A 22,157-nucleotide genomic window follows, 5' to 3' on the forward strand; every position below is an offset into this window, starting at 1 on the left:
GAATTAAACTGCCTTAATTCAGATGAATTAGGGAAGAAGGTCGATGGGGAGACTAGGGCTTACTAAGGGAAGCCTTACTTACTTTATGGAATCAAAATATTAGTATATTTGGAAAAAAAATTAATTTAAGGCAATCTGGCACTTCTCCTCATGAGCAGAATTCTTCTTGAGCAGATAATGGAAGTAAAGCTTTGTGGAGCAAATTCAGCCTTCAGAAGTGACGACTAGCTGTCCCCACCATGGCCTGCGCATGCTCTAGGGTCATACTGGCCCCACCCCACTCCATCGTCATGCATTTTTTCCCCTCCCCCTCCCTTTCCCTTTCCCGCCCCCTCTTCCTCCTCCTCCTCTTCTTTGTGTAGAAGAACTGGGGTGTAGGCCAGAGCTGCAAGGGCATGAGAGGATTCACCAGAGACAGAGTGGGGAGCAGAACAGGCAGATCTACGGAAATACACTGCTGAGGGGAGTAGCGGCCAAGTCAGGAGAGGTCTGCTGTGCCTTATGTGGGTTAGCTCTGTGGCCGGGATAGAACTCAGGCCATAGAGGTGACAGTGCTGAGACTTAACCCCTAGGCCACCAGAGAGTCCCTCATTGCTTTCTTGAGGATCATCTCTACTTTTGACCATCACCTACTAGTGATCCTTGGAATTGAGGAAATTCCTGGGAAGCTAAGATTTATTTGCATTTCAACAGTTATTATTTAAATAAAGTTCACAAAAAGCCTCTATTTTAAAATTGGTTAAACACTCTTCTTGTAATCTTTTTTTTTGAAAATAAGATGCTGATTTGTTCAATAAATTATGTATAAACTTTAGTTTTGCTCAAATTGAATGATGGCAAATTTTGAATTGAAGCAAGCCTAACTTTCTAAACACTAAGGGTTTATAAAACACTAAGGGATTATAAAATACTTGACAATTAAATCTGGTGAACACACATGTGAAAGTAGTATTTCAAATTTTAGACTAGGTGAGCAACTCTCCCTAAGTACCTGAGGATGTATGGGATCAGAGAAACTCCAGAAAAGGATCAGTGATGGCTGCAGCAATAGTTTACCAGAAAAGTGAACTCTCTCTTCAAAGGCGAGCCGCACAGCCACAGACACAGCTATTAACCCTGATTGGAACATAAGTGCTCGTTAAAATCTGTAGCAATTGTACATGGAGATGTGTTCTAGGTTTTACTCTTCTACATTGTCACTACTCTATTTTGATGAATTTGAGCAAAAACGTTCTCTGGAAGACCAGGCGTTCTCTTCGGACTCTTGTTTAATATGTAGACAGTAACCACAAGAGACTTATTTAGCATTTTAAATGTGGTTGGTCCAAACTGAGATGCTCTCTTAATATAAGATAAGCAATAAACCTCAAATATTTAATGATTTAAAAATATTTTGCTTTTTCTGTGAGTAAAGGGCAAATGTGGCAAGGGGAGGAAGTAAAAGCAAGGGTGAGGATCTCACTCTTTCCATGGTTTGCGGACCTATCTCCCTTGACTCCTGAGAGCTTTAGAGGGGGGTAAGTCTCTTATCTTCTCCAGTAATCAAAAAGGGGGGATGTCAGAGACAAGGAAGTCAGTCCTGGGAGTCCAACAGGTCCCGCTCAAATCTAGATTCCATCTTGCCTCAGCTGGTGACCTCAGCCTGCCACTTCCCTGAGTTGAGTTTTGGTCCTTGTAACATGGACATGAATGTGGACATCACAGTCCGTGTTCCACGGAGTTGGTGGGAGGTCCCAAGACTGAGAGAAGGTGCAGAATACACTGGGCAGGGGCCTGGCACTCAGCAAGTGGAAGTTGTATTAATGAAATTGAGCTGGTTTGGAATCTGACATATGAAAGCAACAGACCATTTCAAAGCTACCACGAAAGGGAAGCCCAGTCATTTCTGTCCCCATAGCTAGCCGGGGCTCACCATAAATAACTGGGTGCCAGGAGACGCAGGTGATCATTTTCTCCGTCAGGTTATGAAGGTCGGTAAAGGACTGGTATTCTTTCAGGTGGGTGTCGGTCTTGTCCCCAAAGGTGCCTTCTTCTTCTGCCAGGTTTTTCCAGTCGTCAATAAATGTGTTCATGATTTCATTTTGCTGCAGAGCTATTTCAACACTATTTTTTTGAAAAACACTGGTTTTTAGTATTCAAGGATTATATCTTTCAGCAGCTCCTCCCATTTAGCATATACCAAAAGAAAAAAAAATTCCCAATTAATTTGCTAACTAATGATTAACCTATGTGAAATAAATGATTTAACAGAAAAAAATATTCACAGTGTTATGCTACTCAGAGCTTCAAAGAACTTGCTGTCTTGAGGCCAGGATGCTGTTAGCAGACAACCTCTGGCACCTACCCCATCTACCTGGGTTTCCAAGACAGGGCAGAGTCTCCCCAGGCTAGTGACTGAGCACTGATGCTGAGGGGACACCAGGGCTTGGCCTGTCCTGCATCATTCAGGACTCTTCCAAAGGGCATCTCTGCTCTGGAGCTCCCTGTGGGTTGGCTGAGATTTTGAAGCTCTTTTTTAAAAAAAAAATTATTTTTGTATTGAAGAACTGGGATGTAGACCAAAGCTGCAAGGGAGTGAGAGGATTCACCAGAGACAGAGCGGGGAGCAGAACAGGCAGATCTACTGAAATACACTGCTGAGGGGAGCAGCAGGTGAGACAGGAGAGGTCTGCTGCGCCATATATGAGTTAGCTCTCTGGTCAGGGATCGAACTCAGGCCATTGTGGTGATAGTGCTGAGATTTAACCCCTATGCTACCAGGAAGGCCCTGAAGCTCTTTCTGTCTGATTCTGCTCCCCTTTCTTTTTTTCAGTGTGATCCTCCATAACCTCTGCTTTGAACTTGAGCTTACTTGCTCCATGAAAACCCCAAACTGACAGAAAAGGCAATTTTCTTAGTCATATGCAGTACCAAATTATCACCTATATTATTATACCAATATATATGTAGGATTATAAATATAACAAATATATATAGTTCAAAACAACAAATAAGAGATTCTCAAGGGAAGATTTGGAGTATAGAGATTTTAAGTTTAGAAATGTGTGTGTGTGTGTGTGTTGGTATTAGTTGACACAGTGGCCGAAGGTATGGATGTGTTTAACTCTATTTGGAAACCTTTTGCAATGCATGAGACAGTCCCTAAAATGAGGAATTAGCTAAAAGTGCTAATATTGATTTTTTAAGAAATAAGACTCTGAGTGCTAGGCTAATCCCTTAACAATTTAGAGCAGATCTAACAGACTCTATCTTAAAAGTCATTGTAACATTTATTGTCCCTTTACATGCTCAGGTGTGAAATCTCGACTCACACTCAAGGCCTTTGAGAGCTGTCCCCAGGAAGTTCATATGCTCATTAAAGTATGGATAATCCTGTACAGGTCATGTTTATATCCTGGAACTTCAAGATTTAAATCAAGTTTTACACAGAAGCACTGACTAGCATTTTCAAAATCTTACTTCTTTCTGTTTCAGTGAGAATGCAAAAGGAATTTCCAAGAGAGGTTGCTTTGGCTTCTAGATTCTTGCCCCTCTGCCTCAGTGGGAAAGTAATTCACATGGGAAAATGAAGACAGTACCTTTTCTCTGGTTTCCTGTTTCTTAGTTTCATGGCACTCTACCACGAGTTTCCTATGAGTGATGACTTGGAGGCTGGAAAAACTGCTGTCTGAGTTAAAGCTCATGAGTCTCATACTTACGTTTTATTTTTAAATTTAATATAAAATTTTTACCTTGTGGTCACATTATTAAGAAAATCAATCAAAGACTTTGATTGTCCGAGTGTCTCTTTTTCCTCTTCTGAAAATTCTCTTGCATAATATTGGGTAGCTGCATTTTTGGGGTATGTCCTAATATATTAGAAGAAAATTTAACCAAAAATGAGTTCAAAGACAAGCAAAATTAGGAAATGACAGGTCAGAGGTTTGTCTCTGTGACAGTATTAGGATATTATTCTGCCTTTTGATTTCTATTCCCCATTACTATCCTCCAGGTATGATTAAATAAAAAATTCTATGCACCTGGTGGTTTCATCAAAGAAGCAACATCAGGAAGAATCCCTCTTAGTTTTTAAATGTGGCTTTGTTATTTCTCAGAAAATCTATTCACTATTACTTCAGATTTAATTTATGTTTTAAACTTTGAGCTTTCAAACTTTGAGTTTTCATTTGTTTCCTCTTAAAGTGCTTCTAAGAATTCCTGGTATGTGGTAAGAACTCTGTAAACATTTGCTTTCACTGCCACTACTCTTTGAACCTCATTTTTAATTTTTATTTTTTTACTTCTTCCATCATAATCATATATCCCATTTTCCCCATCTGAGACTAGCTACCTTCCTAATTTCCTCATCTCAGTAAGGAGTACCAATATTGTTCTAGTCACCTAGATTTGAACCATTTGAGTTCCTTTTGATTCAGATCTTTATTTCATCTTGTGGGTCAAGACCTGCCTCATTTTTCATTTATTCACTTCATATATAAAGAAACAGCTGCCAGTTATTATCAGTCAGTATTCACTGAGAGCCTACAAAATCTAAATTCCCAGACTCAGGGGTCCTATAATTGGAAGTTCATTGTACTTTCCTAATCTACCTCCTCTGTCTGCCCTGGTTGATTCATCTGTCACTTGTTTGTATCCTGACAGTAACGAAAAAAGTCTCTGGCTTGCTTGGTTTAGATATTTGTCTCAAAATCTCAGGTTTCTCAACCTAATCTCGAAGCTCAAAGATCTAGAAAAAGAACAACAAAAAAACCCCAAAACCAGTAGAAGAAAAGAAATAATAAAAACCAAAGCAGAAATAAATGAAATTGAAACTAAAAAAACAATCCAAAAGATCAATGAAACCAAGAGCTGGTTCTTTGAAAAAATAAATAAAATAGACAAACTGCTAGCCAGGCTCACAAAGGAAAAAAGGGAGAAAGCACAAATACACAGGATCATCAATGAAAGAGGAGAAATCACAACGGACACAGCAGAAATCAAAAGAATAATCAGTAACTACTATGAACAGTTATATGGAAACAAGTTCAACAATCTAGAGGAGATGGACAAATTCCTACAACTCTACAATCACCCAAAGCTAGATAAAGAAGAAATAGAACACCTAAACAGACCAATTACAAGCAGCGAAATTGAAATGGTAATCAAATACCTCCCCAAAAACAAAAGCCCAGGACCTGATGGATTTACAAATGAATTCTACCAAACATTCAGAGACGAATTAGTGCCTATCCTTCACAAACTCTTCCAAAAAATTGAGAAGGAAGGGACAATACCAAACACGTTCTATGAAGCCAATATTACACTAATACCAAAACCGAATAAGGACAACACAAAAAAGGAAAACTATAGGCCAATCTCCCTAATGAACACTGATGCAAAAATCCTCAATAAAATTTTAGCTATCAGAATCCAACAATGTATCCATAAGATAATTCACCACGACCAAGTTGGATTCATTCCAGGGGCACAAGGATGGTTTAACATCCGAAAATCAATCAACGTTATCCAACACATCAACAAAAAGAAATATAAAAACCATATGATAATATCAATAGATGCTGAGAAAGCTTTCGACAAAGTGCAACACCCATTCATGATAAAAGCCCTTGAAATTCTTGGGATACAAGGAATGTACCTCAACATCATAAAGGCCATCTATGACAAGCCAACAGCCAGTATCATTCTCAATGGTGAAAAGCTGAAAGCAATTCCATTAAGATCTGGAACAAGACAAGGATGTCCACTCTCACCACTGCTTTTCAATATAATACTGGAAGTCCTAGACAGAGCAATAAGACAAGAGAAAGACATCCAAGGAATCCAAATAGGAAAAGAAGAAGTCAAACTATCACTATTTGCAGATGATATGATAATATACATAGAGAACCCCAAAATCTCCACAGAAAAACTAATTCAACTCATCAATCAATTCAGTAAAGTGTCAGGATACAAAATCAACACGCAAAAGTCAGTAGCCTTCCTATACACAAACAATAAATCTGAAGAAGAACAAATCAAAAAAACCACCCCTTTTATTATCGAAACAAAAAAAAATCAAATATTTGGGAATAAATCTAACAAAAGAGGTAAAGGACCTATACAAAGAAAACTATAAAACACTGTTAAAAGAAATAGAAGAAGACACAAAGAAATGGAAAGACATCCCCTGCTCATGGATTGGAAGAATAAACATTATTAAAATGGCCATCCTACCAAAAGCAATATACAGATTCAATGCTATTCCAATCAAAATTTCAATGTCATTCTTCAAAGAAATAGAACAATTATTGATGAAATTCATATGGAATCACAAAAAACCCCGAATTGCCAAAGCTCTCCTGAAAAAGAAAGAAGGGAATGGAGGCATCACACTCCCAGACTTCAAACTATACTACAAAGCCATAATCATCAAAACTGCATGGTATTGGAACAAGAACAGACATACAGACCAATGGAATCGAATAGAAAATCCAGAAATAAACCCACAGATTTATGGTCAACTAATCTTTGACAAAGGAGCAAAGACTATGCATTGGAGCAAAGAAAGTTTGTTCAATAAATGGTGCTGGGAAAACTGGGTCGCTACATGCAAAAGAATGAAGCTTGACCACTACCTCACACCATACACAAAAATCAACTCAAAATGGATTAAAGAACTAGACTTAAGACCTGAAACCATAAAATACATAGAAGGAAATATAGGCGAAACACTACGGGATTTGCACATCAAAGACATCTTTACAGACACATCACCCAAAGCAGTGATAGTGAAGGCAAAGATAAACAGCTGGGACTACATCAAATTAAAGAGCTTCTGCACAGCAAAAGAGACAATAACAAAAACAAAGAGAAACCCCACCAACTGGGAGAACATTTTTGCACCCAACACTAATGATAAAGGACTGATCACAAAAATCTACAAAGAGCTGATGAGACTCAGCAACAACAAAGAAAATAATCCAGTCAAAAAATGGGCAGAAGAGCTAAAAAGAAACTTCTCTGAAGAGGAAATGCAAATGGCCAACAGACATATGAAAAAATGTTCAACATCACTTGTAATCAGGGAAATGCAAATCAAAACTACCATGAGATACCATCTCACACCAGTGAGAATGGCACATATTAAAAAAACTAGCAACAACAAATGTTGGCGAGGATGTGGAGAAAAAGGAACTCTTCTGCACTGTTGGTGGGAGTGCAAACTGGTCCAACCACTATGGAGAGCTGTGTGGAGATTTCTGGACCTACTAAACATAGAGCTTCCATATGATCCAGCAATTCCACTCCTAGGTATTTACCCAAAGGACACAGAAACATCAATTCCAAAGAGCACCTGCACCCCTATGTTTATAGCAGCACTGTTTACCCATAGCTAAGCTTTGGAAACAACCCAAATGCCCAAAAATAGATGACTGGATCAAGAAGATGTGGTGCATATACACCATGGAATATTACTCAGCATTCAAAAAAGATAAACACATGCAATTTGCAGCAACATGGATAGCGCTGGAAGGGATCATGCTCAGCGAAATAAGCCAAAAAGAAAAAGAAAAATACCGGATGGTCTCACTCATAGCAGGAATCTAGAAAACTTAAATAAGGGACCAGGAAAATGAATATAAGAAAGTGAAAATCAAAATCAACAAAAAACTATGAACCAGAGACACTCTATGGGGGGTGGGGGGCGGGAGGGGAAGGATTGGGGTCAGAATGGGGTGTTTGCAATTGTATGGGGGAATATAAAAATAAAATTTAATATTAAAAAAAATAAATAAAGTAAAAATAAAGGCTAAAAAAAAAATAAAAATAAAAAAAAAAATCTCAGGTTTCTTTGGTAATGACACATAACTTCTCTCCTTCCTGTCTTGTCCTTTCTTCTTGGTATTTCTGGGTCTCTGCTATCCTAACTCTCTACCAAGACTTGAGCATCAGTTGTCTTTCTCTTCACTACCTTTTGTTCAGGCCTGTCTGTTCATCTGCCTCCCTGGTGTCTCACCCATTTCTTATCCTGGTCCCTGGTAGGACCACCTACTTTTCTGTCTGCCTCTGCTATTCCCTCCATTCTCCCCAGACTGGTCTCCTCGTGGTCCCAGGCAAATGCTCTCCTTCCCACCCCCTTGAGTTGTTGAGATAGTTTTTAAATTTGGGGCTGTTTTTCCTTTCTCTGTATCTCCAAATCATATTCAACATCATGGTCTACCATCTATAAATTTAGAAGTGTTTCAAAATAAGAAGGAATCTTTTAATCTAAAAAAAATGCCTGGCTTAGCTAAATATATCTTCACATTTATACAGTATGCAAGCCTAACTCAAGGGCCCAGAGCATTCCCTCCACAATCCATTTCATATCCGTTCATTCACTGGATAAATTTTAAAGAATTGCTATATGAAATATTATGGTTTATAACCGCAAGAGCCTCTGGATCTAAGACATACAGGTAAGCAGATGAGTACAATATGGCTCATCAGGCCCATCATAAAGACACCTCTAAGCTCTGGTGGGGTCTTAGAACTGGGAGTGATCAACTCAACCTGGTGCTTCGAGGAGATCACAGATGTGGGGGTACTACAGTGAAGGGCATTTTATGCAAGAAACAATGTGGGCAACGGCAGGAATATGCAGAAAAGCAGGTATTCTGGGAACTGGAAGTGGGGCAGAGGATTAGAGCACAGAGGGCTTGTTTGGGGATAGGGTCACACAGGGAGGAGGGAGACAGAAGGTCCTCATGGAGGAGGGGGAAACTTATATGCCATCCTAAGGGCTCTGGGTGTGTCAGGGAGCCAAAGAAGAGATTTGGGCAGTAATATAACACAATCTGATTTGATGTGTGAGAACAATCACTTGGTGGTCGAATAGACCAATTAGGAGGCACTGATAATACCCAGGAAAGAATAACCAGGGCCTCCCTGTGAAAGCACCACTGTAATTATTAATAGCATCACTCGTTTTCCCACTTCATAGACTTTACAGTCTTACATAACTGTATCTATTTTTCTATTAATATTTTAAAATGCATTATGGAACATAATTAGTCTCTGGTGATCTATGACATCATTGTCAACCATTTCTATTTATTATGAAGATCTCTCAAAATAATAATGGACACTGCTAGATTTTATTGTAATTGGCTTTGAAAGTACATAAATCCATGCTTACCATCTTGTCTGAGTACTTGTGTCATTGACATTGGGGACTACTTGCATGCCAACATCTTTCTCAAGTTGCTTAATGGTAAAATTTTTGTCTGGATAGGATGTGCATTCAATATAGACATCTTTTACACTGGAAGCATTCAGATCACTGAACTTAATCTTTCTACCAAATTCCTCTCGCTTTCGAGAAATCATGTATGTAATCTGCAACACATGCAAGCAGTAGAGTTAACACAAGTCGCTAGTGAAAAACAGCCATGTGGTAGGCAAGGATGGTGCTCTGATCCCCTTGGGTTCCTTTCCATACTCTCTGTCAAGCCCTCCGATCGTGTGCCACCACCAGCTGACGTTCCACAGAGGACACTTTCTCCCTGGGTACAAAGAACAGGACATGACTGGCAGCTTCTATGTTAACCGGCAATGGTCCAGTAGGAAATATACGTAAGTCCATCTCCTTTGCTACTGTTTGGGAACCACTCTGGGTGCAATTTACCCTCCAGAGTTCCCCTAGGGGTTTCAGGCTGAAATCATCCATCCCTCTGCCAGACTTTTGCTTGAGATCACACCCATGCAGGACTTACACTACACCCCTTCCTGCTTTTCCCAGTCTCTTATGGGACAGTTTCATAATAAACTATTCTCACACAAAACTTCGTCTCGGGGGCTATGCTGAGAACATCACCACTGTGTATGTTTCCTAGGGTTGCTGTAACCAAGTACCCCAGATGAGGTGGCTTAAAATAGGAATTGATTTGCTTGCATTTGTGGAGGCAGAAGTCTGAGACCAGGATGTTGGAGAGTTGGTTCCTTCTGAGGGCTCTGAGGGAGAAACTGTTGCCTCTCTCCTGCTTCTGGGAAGAGTCAGGATTCCTTAGTGTTCCCTACTGTTGATACAGCACTGCAACTACTGCCTCCTCCTTCAGATGGTGTCCCCCTGGGTCTTTGTGTCAGGTGTCTTATAAGGACCCCAGTATATGGGGTTTGGGCCCTCCCCTAGCCCCAGTTTCAATATAACCTCACTTGAACTAATTACATTCTGTAATGACCCTATTTAGGGTTTTGACATATGTTTTTGGGGGGGTACACAATTCAACCTATTACACCTGAGACGATGCTATAAAAAGAAAAGCCTTATCCCCATAGCATATAGCACACCTTACAGACCCCTCAGGTCTAAGTGTTATTTAGCTACAGTGAGGTAATAAACAGAAATCAGATTCAAGCCCCTGACCTGCTTTGTAGGTTCTTTCACCGATTCTTCCTCAATTTCTTTTTCACTGCCCAAAGAAACCCATGGTTTAGAGACAGGTGGCTTGTAAATATACATGTCCTCAGGAAGATGCTCTTTAAATTCTTTAAGTTCATCCTGTTCTTCTGGCACTTCTGGTGGCTAGAGTAGAATAAATAGCATTCTAAAATATATGACCAAATTTAGGTTACAGCCCCCTGTGTCTATTTTACAATAGATTTTACCTTTACATACATTCATTAAACACGTTGTTATTTTTTTTCCTTTTCCATCATGAGGGAGAAACTAAGCTAAAAATAAAAGGAAGAATGGCAAAAGGGGAACCAGAGGTATGGAATGAGGAGCTGCTGAGTTCTAGATTTGCTGTTTCCACTCTCACTGGGTCAATGAAGGGAAAATAAGTAGGGTATTTTGCTACCCTGGGAGGGTTGATTTAATTCACCCCACATTCACTGCTCCCCTGTTCTGGGTGCCAGAACTGGAAGTCAATCCCCTGGAGACAGGGCTGAGCAGGAATAATCATAACCATGCTTGGGTCTCCCCTGGGGGTGCTGCTTCCTTTTGATAATCAACAAATTGCAAGGGCTTGGGTGTGCTTACATTTAAATAGTTTTCCTTGCCCTCTTCAGTTCCAATAAGATAAAAGTTAAGTCCATATTTGAAGTCTATGTCATAAACAATCAGAAGCTCATCACCAGGATAGTCCTACAAGAATAGAATCAAAAGAGAAAGTCAGTGTTCAATAGTCATTGAGTTTATTCAGCCATTGACACAAAAGTGTGATTCCTATAATCAATCAATCATACAAGATAAGCATAGTGCTAATCTATGGCTAGTAATCCCAGATGGCCAAATTATTTTATTAACTTAAAAAACTCGTAAAACACATGGTTCCAGGGAAATTTGCCATGCAATTTTATTTGTAACAGGAAAACAGCATTCCTTATATTTGGTGTTGTGTTCAGTAGTATGTTTGGATCCAAAGCAGGTCCAAAATTATGAATTAAACAATATAGGAAAATAAGGGCAGATTGTTATTTTAGTCAAAATTGGGCAAGGATGAGCTTTTCTGGCTGTGAATTAGATCCATCATTGACAGGACTGCTTTTTGCAGAGAATGGTCAGGCAGGATCCCCAAGAAGGCATGGACAAGCTGGTACAGGCCCTAGCAAGGGGGAATGCCAGATTGAACTCAGCAATCTCTCCCTCTCTGGCTTTGTTACTTTGTATCCGGAATTTTTTTGGGTAGGACTGAAGCATAAGAGGCGTGTTGTACTACCTGGACAATTTTTTTGACTGGGTAGAAATCAGACACTGCAGCTCTGTTTCGAAAGTCCTCAAGAATAGCTTCTTTTCTGATGAGTTTATAAGGTTTTTCCTCTGTGACATCTTGATCTATTCGGCATTTAAATAGTTCCTGGGTCATGGTAGTTAACACTAAAGGATAAATTTCCGGATGACCTGGGGAAGCCGAAGTGGATTTGGACATTAAATGGAACCACTTACATTATTAGCAATAGGAAATGTGCAATTGTTTGCTTTAATAATTTAAATATTTTTAAGTTCGCTGTTGATCATTGTCTCAGTTAAAATTTTGAAAAACTTAAGTCACTGTTCTTATTTTTAAAGTAAGAATATCCATCATTAAAACAATCAGGAAAAAAAAGAAAAAATAGTAGTTATCCATACTACTACCTCTCCAGAGAGCTGCTCTATTAATAGTTTTGCTCTGTTTCCTCCCTGCCACTCTGTATACAGGCTCTTATGTGAATTTCTAAATCCTGCCTTTCATACTTACCATTATGTCACAGCTATTTTACTATGACATTCAATAATTTTCTTTTAACACATTTAAAAATGCTCTTGCCTTTTGTATGAAATAAACACAAGAACATTTAGCACATCTTAATGTAACTCAGAAGCATAATTTCAATGGTTCTGTTGTTGGTAAGCATTACATTTTTTCTCATTTGTTTCCAATGATTAGAAATGATTCTACTAATAAATATCTACTTCGTAAATATTTATCGTATTTCACATTATTTTCTTCATGACCTTTTTTTTTTTTTTTTTTTTTTTTTGGTGGGACCCTTGCCGGCGGCTGGGGAATGAACCGGGGCTGCAGAGGCTGCTGCAGAGGCTGCAGGCAGCCTCGCAGCCCAGCGCTCAACCACTGCGCCACCAGGGGAGGCCCCACATTATTTTCTTAAGATAGCTTTTAAAAATGAAATTTTTGGTCTAAAGGTATGATCACCATTTAGGCTCTGTCAAAACTTTATTGCTTTCATTACACGCTCACCTCTCCCTTACTAGGAGATCTGGTTTCCTATTTCAGAGAAAATCCTGTGCTTGTACAGCACAGAATCCTGTTGAGTCCTTCAGACATGCCCACCAGCTGATCAGCCCTGGCATGGCTTTTCTGCCCTTCCCTCCACTCTGGAGGCCTGCCTGCCTCTCTCCACCCTCGTCAGCCATTGAGGACCCATCAACTTTCCCCTTCTCCTCACCTTTCCCTCACTCAGTGCTATTTTTCTTCACCATGCTGATTTTCTCCATGGTCTCCCATGATCCTATATGGGAACCTTGATCCTATATGGTTATCTCTGTTCCCTGGGGCTCCTTTTCACAGTCAAGCTTGTTACTCAACTCTCCACATTTTTAAAGCTACTAACTTCCCAATTAGGTTGTATTAGCAAACCCTTGGAAGTAGGGAAGGAAGTGGGGGTAGGGGATCACTTTTCCCTCTACTGGTTCCCCTGTCCCTGGATTGCCCTCAGAAGAAGAGGGAGGCAAGGTCAAGAGGCTTCTGTTGCTGTTTTTCATGTCCCTTACCCCCCACTTCAGGCCAAACATGGATACAGTCTGTAGCAGCAGCAAACCCTGGGACAGGAACATAAATGACAGGATATCGTTATGCCTCCAACCAGCCCTGTCTTAGCTTTCGTCTCATTTTTTAAATCTTGTCAACATCGGCTCCCACACCTCCAATCTCACTACTATGATTACCCCGCAGAGCTTCCTTCCCCAAATCCAAGCTCCCAGGGTCACAGAGCCTACCCCCACCTTCTCTATCCCTACACTCCTAGATGCCCTGACACCCTCCCTCCTGATGTTCAACAGGTGTACCAGCAAAGGGGGTGGAAAGATGTGGTCTCTGAAGTTGGAATTTCGAGTTTATTTTCCCATAAAAACATTTACCTTTGACCCTAGTGGGATGATAATACAGGTAATTTTGAGGATTTTATTGAATATACACATATATGTAAAAATATATTCCAAATTGCAATCAGTTGGCATAATAAATATTTGGAATACAAGTCATCCATAGGACAAACTGCTCGTTTATATTTCTCTAAAAATACCAACCCCAACACCTAGTACATAGGAGAGGCTTAAAAAATAAGTGTTGATTTGATTCACATACAAGTAATCCTCCAAAACACACTGTTCAGGAGAATTTGTATAGTGTGAAATGCAGAGTAAATGTTCTGCTGTTTTGCCTTTGAACACCACTAGGTGGAGCTGTCAGACTCATGCCGAGCTAGGGCTGAAGAGGCCGAGCAGTTCTTCAGAACAGAGATATTTACAGAGCCCAGAAAGCCGGAAAGTGGGCTGCCATGCGAGAAACTGGAAAGACAGTGCCCGAGATGGTGTTTGTGGCACCTGCCCCACAAAACACACTTCAAATTCTATTAGCTTTATTTTTCACAGATATGTTCATTCCACACCAACTGAAGTTTTTCAAGAAAACTTTATACAGGATCAAAATTCCTTTATTTAGAAGTTAGTAAAAGTAATTTGTCGATCTGAGGCATACAGCGGAGGGTGGGGGTCAAAACAAGGGAGGGAATAGCACAAAGGTCTATGGTGATGGATGGTGGGTGCTATGGTGGTGGAAGAACACCTTAGGGGAGACATCAAATACCGTACAAAAATGAACAGAGATATCAAGCTATTGCCAGCTACTGCAGCACAAGTTCAATCCCTGGCCAGGGAGCTAACCCACATGGCGCAGCAGACCTCTCCTGTCTCACTTCCTATCTCACCAGTGTATTTCAGTAGATCTGCCTGTTCTGCTTCCTACTCTGTCTCTGGTGAATCCTCTCACCCCACCCCCTCCCCGCACCTCTGGCTTACATCCCAGTTTTTGCATGCATAAATAAATAAATCTTTAAAAAAAAATTAAAAACACAAGTAAGACTTTTTCTAACTGCAATGAACAATCAGTAATAACTGAGGATAACCTATAGCTAATAGACCACACAATCCTCCCTCACTCTAGTGCCTTCATTCCTACCCCAACAAAGTCAACACAGCAAGGCCTAGTGCTCCTGGCACCCCAAAGGATGTCTGGCTACCAGTTAGGCTTTGAGACTAACTGAGCCTCACTGAAGTCAGCACCCTGGGTCAATAATGAGGGTGTAGTAATCAGCAACGAGACAGCTATGGACTCAGCTGAGTCCCGAGCAGAATGGAATGCTGGTTGCTCCAGGAGGATGAGAAAATGTTGGGCCAGAGGAGGAAGCCTACGGGGCATCCTGAAGCTTCTGGAAGTTAGGTCTATTGGCTATCAGTTACCCGCAGTTATTACTGATTGCTCATTGCAGCTAGAAAAAGGCCTACTTGTTGTTTTTTTAAAAAAAATTATTAAATTTATTTATTTTCTTACCCCTCTATTCATTTTTGTACAGTATTTGATTTCTCCCCTCAGGTGTAGTCCCCTGTAGTTCTCCCACTGCCATAGAACCCACCATCCATCACCACAGTGCTTTGTGCTCTGCTACTAGGGCAAGACCTGTTGATCAGGTACTGGATTGGGGCGGTGAATGAATAATAATGCAAGTAAGTGACAGCCATGTCAGTTATAGTAATTTTTATAGAGCACTTACTATGTGCTAGGCACTGCTCTAAGCACCTTATGTGTGTTACTAATTCATTTAGTCTTCACAATGACATTCTGAGGTGGTTACTAGAATTGTCACCATTATTTTAGCTAAGGAAACTGAGGTGGATAGTTTATGTAATGTGGTGGAGGTCAGTTGCTGAGAGTTGGAGATGGGAGAGCTGGGATTCAAACCAGGGTCCCTTACTATGCAATAGTTTCTAATGTGTGAACATAGCAGAGAAGGTTCTGCTTGTTTTCAACACATAGTTTTTGTGTGGTACATTCATTAATTCAACATATATTTGTCAGGCAGGCCCCCCTGCTCCTGTGCTACTTCTGTTAGGGGACCCTCCTCTCACTTTCTCCCCACCTCTGCCCCTCTGCTACCCTGACCAAATCAGCCTCATATCTCTTCCCTGGGTTGTTACTACAGCTTCTGACGAGAAACAGGAACAGTTTAGCCATTTGAGTAGCTAAAAAAAGAGTTTGGAGGAAAGTGAAGGTGCTCAGACACACACACCTCCTCCAGCCACAATCACCCAGGATTGCAGTGTGACCAATCACCACTAGCAGACCTCTCCACCAATCAGAACTGCTTTAATCATGGCAAACCTGACTTGCATAGAGCAGACAAGCGTGTGCATTAATCCATCCTTTTGGTTTATACAAGTGCTTCCCATCTCAACCAACTGGGGCTCATAACTCAAGGGCTGCATGTGTTCTCTAAGATGCAGTCCTAATAACACACACACACACACACACACACTTATATTTTGCTTCAAACAGATCTCCTTTCTGGGACAACACTTACTAAGCAGTGTCTGCTTCTCTGGGTGACCCTATAAAACATAAGTCAGTTAGCAGCACTGCTCCACTTCAACACTGCCCATGGCTCCTATCCCACATGATTAAAAATCAAAGTCTTTACAGGGGCCTTATGGTTTTTAAATCTTTTCCTCCACCCTCACTGTTTCTAAACATGAAGTGCATCTTCTAAGACAACTCTAACAAGAAAGTTTCAATATCAAAAACAAAAACAAAGAGTTCTGTTGGTATATGATTATTTAACTTCTAAAAATGGTAACAAAAATAGTTTGCTTTTTAAAGCTCTAATTTATTTGGTTAAGAATCAGCCTCCTTCCTTGAAATAGTGGTATCTTTCATGATATACATATAAGTTTTGCCCATGGGAAAAGTCTGAAAAAAATTGTTCCAAAAAAGTAAATAACTTGCAGACTTATAAGACTTTATAATTATGAAAGGCCTCTCACTAATCATACAGAGTTGGATTTTTAAGAACTCCTTGATCTAAGTCAATTTTCTCAGTTTAAGATTCTTCCATTCTTCTTAGTCTTCCCTAAATTTATTTTATATTCTAACTGACATGATGTAATTTTACCCCATGTACATTTTGACCAATAGCATCAAGTTGTAGTATTCTTGCTGGCTTTTGCACATAAAATATTATATAGCTGAGGACATAAATTCTAAATTGTATTTCTACTTACCCATGTTTGCCATATTTAGAGCTTCTTGTTCTTCATTAACTGGAATATAATAAAATGTCAAATTTATGTTTGGAATCAAGTATAGATCTTATTATTGCAAGCTTTTATTAAGCCTTAAAACACAAAACTCATGTACAAATATATGATGAAGATTTAAGCCATTTCATGAATAATTCAGTAGACTCTAAAAAATTGCCTGTCACAGAATTATCTCTTAATGATATATTTGCAGGGTCGTTCATTATATGGCATTTAATTGATATTATAATGAAATGAAACAAAAATAAAAATAAATCCCCACATTTGGAATTCTACATATTTGACTTACTGACAGCAAAAATAGTTGTTTATTTGATACTTAAACCCACAATCATTTTGGCTACTAATATATTTATATTATTTCATATTACATATGTATACATATATACAAATACTAACTTGATAAAAAAAATCCCATTAATGAATAAACAATCTTACCAGGCAATGTATATTTCTCTTTTTTGCGCTTTGACTTTTTTGCCACACGTGGACGCTTGGTTTTTGGAGATTTTGGAGCCATGGCTCTGACTTAGGCTTCACAAAAAGATAATATCGTTAGTAAATTATGGTTTACAGTTTCATATAATAAACATCATTTTGTACACACGAGGGTACACTTTGCTCAGTTTCTCCTTGGGCTACGTCAACATATATCTTTAAAGAATAGGTGTCCTGTGACTAAGACCTATTGCAACCAGAATCTTACTGGTGAGATCTTAACCATTTCTGTGGGGCCATTCAGGAGAGACACAAGGAGAGGACACTTGAAGTTTTCCGCCACAGGCCTTGCCATGGAAGCAGGAGAGAGGACACTGGTGCTACCCCCACCCTTCCTGTAATGAGACTTTCAATAATCCATGAGAGATGATGGTAGTTTAGATCAGGGAGGTGAGATCTGGTGGGATAGAAAAAGTAATTGGATTCTGGAATATTTTGTAAGCAGAGCCAATAGGATTTACTGATTAGTTGGACGTAGGATCTGAGAGAAAGGAAGGCATCAAAGGAAGACTTCAATGAGTTTGGTGTAAGAGACTGAGCACAAGCATAGGGTTTCTGTTTATTGGGCTGCAGAGCCCGTAGAAGACCATATTGGAAAGGAAAGAGCAGGAATTCAATTTTGGAGCTGAGCAATTTGACTCTGGGAGGAGGGAGTTGATGTTTTCTTGCTTATTATTGTTTCCTCTGTAAAAAGCACAGTGCACACACTTAAAAAATATTGAATTAACGATTTCTCGCCCCCCTCCTTTTCCCCCATTAACTTTCTTAGCTTATGGATTTCCAGTTTGTACAAAAGACTTTGGCCTAAGGACCTGTGGAATAACTTTTATGCATGCTGCAACCGTTTTCTATTGTTGCAGTAACATATTACCATAAACTAAGTACCTTTAAGCATTACCAATGTATTACTTTGTAGCTCTGTAGTCAAAAGTCTGACAGGGATCTGACTAGGCTAAAATCAAGGTGTCAATAAGACTGTGTCCCATCCTTTCTAGAAGTTCTAAGGAGAATCTATTTCCTTGCCTTTTCCAGTTTCTAGAGGCCACCAGTATTTCTTGATTGGTGGACTCTTCCTTCCTCTTCAATACCTGCAATAGCAGGTTAAGTTTTTCTCACAAAATATATTCTCCACCTTTCTTCCTCCTTCTTTTATAGTGTTTACATGGACCCACCCATATAATACAAAATATTCTCTCTATTTTAAGATCAGCTGATTAGCAACTTTAATTCCATCTGCATCCTTAATTTCTCTTTGCCAGGTATGTTCTCAGTTTCCAAGAATTAGGAGGTGCTGCTTTTGCATTAATCATAAACAGATAAGTCAAAATTTTACTCATGTAAGCAGATACTGTATTATCACTTCTCCCTTTGAAATGTCTCCTGACTTCCAAACTCTTCTCTCCCATAACATCTTCTGGTTCACACTTTCAACATGTTCCCCTATATCAGGAGTTCCTAACAATTTTGTGCCATGAACTCCTTTGGCATCCTGGAAAGCCCATGTTATCAAACTAAAACATGGGATTAAACTGTATGGTGACTGATGAAAACAAAACTTCTAGTGTCATCTCAGTGACAAACATAACATAGTATATATGAATGCTTATTAATTAAGGCCATACACCAGAAACTTATATAATGTTATAAACCAATGTAATATTTCAATAAATTTTTCAAATCATGGGATTCTAAGGGATACAGAATATTAAAATATAGTTATCAAAAATATTTTAAAAATTATGATCAATTCAAATCAAATTATAAGATAGGAATATCAAATAATAACATCTAGCAGTGGTTCTAGTTATTACCTTAATTTTGAAGAAGTGAGTAGCATAAAAAATATAAATTATATCCTGTTATATGAAAAAAATTATAATTTCTTTTGTGCCAAGGTCACAGTTCCTACTAACACTACTGTTTGGTTATGAAGAGTGCACAGAGCATACATTTCAATCAGTGGTTTGTAAAAATAAACAAGTAGATTTTTTTTCTACCCATGGATTCCGTACCCCCACTCTCCAACTAGATCATGGACATTTAACTGTCTCCATTCCAACCAGAGCTGTTACTCATGGGGCAGGTCTTCAGAGCTTCTCTTTCTAAACTACAGATATTAGCAAGTCACTTCCCTGTATATTGAGGAACGTAATGGCGGGGTGGGGGGGTCTCTATTATCTAGAGTGGCATTCTCCATAGTGTAGAAAAGCAGTTCATTTGCTATCCAATTTTCCTGGACCCACTGTGATTCTGAAAGTCTGGGCAAGTCGGGGCTCTGTGTTTTTTTAAATTACCATGAGGCAGCCTTGGTGGTCTATAGACTGGACTTTGCAAAACTGGATAGAGCCATACTTGTAAGCACCACCTTCTTACACCTTTCACAGTCTTCCTAGCCACACCTACCCTTTCTGTTCTACTGGCATTTCATGGGCTTCTATTAATTCTCCAAACAGTGAGTACCTTCTTATTTCCCTCTCAGGGCAATCTCCTCCCTCCACATCCCTCTTGCTCAATATCATTGTCTCTGCTTGCATTAATCTTACTTGTTCTTCAAGGCTTAACTCCAATACAACCCTCTCTCCAAAGACTCCCAACTTACTCACTTAGGTGAACACAATCTTCTACCTAACACTTTTTTTCTTTGTTTTTTTTTAAGGTTTATTTATTTATGAATAATTAACCAGGGTGTAGGCCAGAGGTGTGGGGAGTGAGAGGATTCACCAGAGACAGAGTGGGGAACAGAACAAGCAGACTGACTGAAACACAGTGCTGAAGGGGGCAGCAGGAGAGACAGGAGAGGTCTGCGGCGCCATGTGGGTAACTCCCTGGCTGGCTGGGGATCGAACTCTTGCTGCAGAGGCTGAAGATACCTTCACAGTACTGTGCTTAACCCCTTGCGCTACCAGGGAGGCCCTACCCAACACTTTCTAATTACACTTTAGTGTGTTTAATTATGCCTGACCTCTACGATGGCAGAGGGTCTCAAATTCAGAACTGCCTGAAGATTGTTATGAATTCACTCACTATTCAGCATACACTGTGGAAAGGAAACAGAAATTATTGAGTAGCAATTAAGTTCTGGAGATCACTACAGGAATAAGGCAAGGGTCTTACTTTCAGAGAGTTAATGTTCCCCCATCACCTTCACTGTTTATTCATTACAGTCCTTTCTGAAGGTGCTGAAGACATCTCAGCCCACTTTACTTCAGCCCACATTAATCTTCTTTGAGTAACCAGGATCACGCTGTTTTTATATTCGTTCATCCATCCATTCAGTATATGCTGAGCTCCTACTATGTGCAGGCAACGTGACAGACACAGAGGCTATGCCACCTCTGAATAAGATGTGGTGCCTTCCCTCAAAGTTCTTAGAGTGTCGTTAACTGCTCTCTCGTTGCTATTTTTGCCTTCCTGGTGAGGCTGGAAGTTATTTGAAAGCAGGAGGGATAGGTTTGTACGTTTTTGTAATCGTCATTGAATGCAGCACATCGCTGACACAATGAGAGCTTGGGACGCTCTTGAAAGAGTAAAATAAGAACTTAATTGTTTTTCCAACCCTCCTTTCCCGTTCAGAGATTCCCTTACCTGTTACTGCTAACCCAAAGGGAGTAGAAGCCTCTTTACAATACCCTGGAGGAAAGCTCCTTCACAAGCTGGAGTTGGGAGTTAGATTCTCTTGAAAAACAAGTCTCAAGAGCTCGAACAACAGCAACCCAGCAGGCGGTTGCTAAGACGCATCCGTTGCTTAGACTAAGAAAAGAGGCGTCCGCTCTGCTGAGATTGACAAGGGCCTTCACCATACAGTGTCAGCTCCCTAACAGCCCCTTTCAGTGCCGGCTTATGATTGGTTGACATGACGTTGACGTCATGCAACAGGAACCGGAGTGAGGTCCTCAGTCTTCAGCTAGGAAGGGACAACTTAAGCAGTTTAAGTGTGTTGCAGGCAGTGGTCCATACTGACTCCAGCTCTGACTCGGTCCAAACCCCACACCTAGTGTAACGGTACTCAAAGACAATTCGTCTAGAGTGTGGTCGTTTGCAACAAAGGGTGAAGTGAAGATTGAGGACTTGAACCCCTTGGGGCAGCCACCCTCCTTACGGGAGTTGCAGCTGGGGCCCTGCCAGGAGTTACCCTAGATTCATCTGTGAAAGAGAGAAACTCGGGTTCAATCAGATGTCCTAGAACTTCTAATGTGTTCATTTTCCAAACCGAAAGTATGAATCTCTGCGGACAAAGATGAAATCTCAGAGTAATTCCAAGGCTTATTTTATCTGTGATTATGAGTCCTGTGGGACTCATACGGTGAATTTAATTTCTATGAGCACTGTTTTCCTTCTTTACTTTAAAAATAATTGTAACATCTCAATTTGTAAGCCCGCAGCATTTAATAAAGCAGTGCAATTGACTGCTGTAATTGTCTAAATTAATTTTTACACCCTATTTAATATTTAATTGAGATGAGACTTGTAGATTCATAACATGTTAGAGACTTAATGATCCTATATGAGATGATGTGGAGGAAGGTCAAATAGATTCTTTCCAATTTCTGAATAATTTGTGTCTGCAAAATGCAAGTAAATTTTACTAAATAAATCATTTTTTAAAAAGTAGGAGGAGCATTTATCCTTCCGACAACCTTATCTCAGGTTCTTTTGCTGACACTGACACTGAGAGAATTGTTTTCCTGGGGCGCAGTCCTTAGACTTCTTTTCTCGGTTTTCTCCTGGTGGCATTATATTGATTCCTTTATTCTCCATGAATCCCTCCAAAAACAGCAGTGAACTTCCATTTCTATACTCTCAGTCTTATACTTCTCTTAAGCTC

The 22,157-nt window shown here is 39.8% G+C and overlaps 1 protein-coding gene across 10 annotated transcripts in view; it reads right to left on the reverse strand.

Annotated features, from left to right (window-relative positions):
• The window catches only part of DNAI3 (dynein axonemal intermediate chain 3), a 149,807-nt gene extending 128,650 nt beyond the window's left edge, over positions 1-21,157 (reverse strand). For 7 of the 10 annotated variants that reach the window (XM_054690865.1, XM_054690866.1, XM_054690867.1 and 4 more), the window contains exons 1-10: positions 20,918-21,157; positions 17,273-17,368; positions 16,796-16,834; positions 11,682-11,863; positions 11,003-11,107; positions 10,385-10,543; positions 9,158-9,357; positions 3,732-3,848; positions 1,913-2,103; positions 992-1,116 (exon numbers count right to left, since the gene is read on the reverse strand). In XM_054690865.1, the coding sequence (XP_054546840.1) occupies positions 992-1,116; positions 1,913-2,103; positions 3,732-3,848; positions 9,158-9,357; positions 10,385-10,543; positions 11,003-11,107; positions 11,682-11,863; positions 16,796-16,834; positions 17,273-17,354 (1,200 nt within the window). In that variant the 5' untranslated portion in view covers positions 17,355-17,368; positions 20,918-21,157. Of the gene's footprint in view, positions 1-991; positions 1,117-1,912; positions 2,104-3,731; positions 3,849-9,157; positions 9,358-10,384; positions 10,544-11,002; positions 11,108-11,681; positions 11,864-16,795; positions 16,835-17,272; positions 17,369-20,294; positions 20,370-20,446; positions 20,883-20,917 lie in introns of those variants that run through there. The other 3 variants (XM_054690864.1, XM_054690868.1, XM_054690869.1) reach the window with 3 other exon arrangements.
• Between the last annotated feature and the right edge of the window lie 1,000 nt (positions 21,158-22,157).

This window comes from Talpa occidentalis, unplaced genomic scaffold (assembly GCF_014898055.3).
Source record: "Talpa occidentalis isolate TD23 unplaced genomic scaffold, MPIMG_talOcc4v2.1 talOcc4.9, whole genome shotgun sequence".
Lineage (NCBI taxonomy): Eukaryota > Metazoa > Chordata > Mammalia > Eulipotyphla > Talpidae > Talpa > Talpa occidentalis.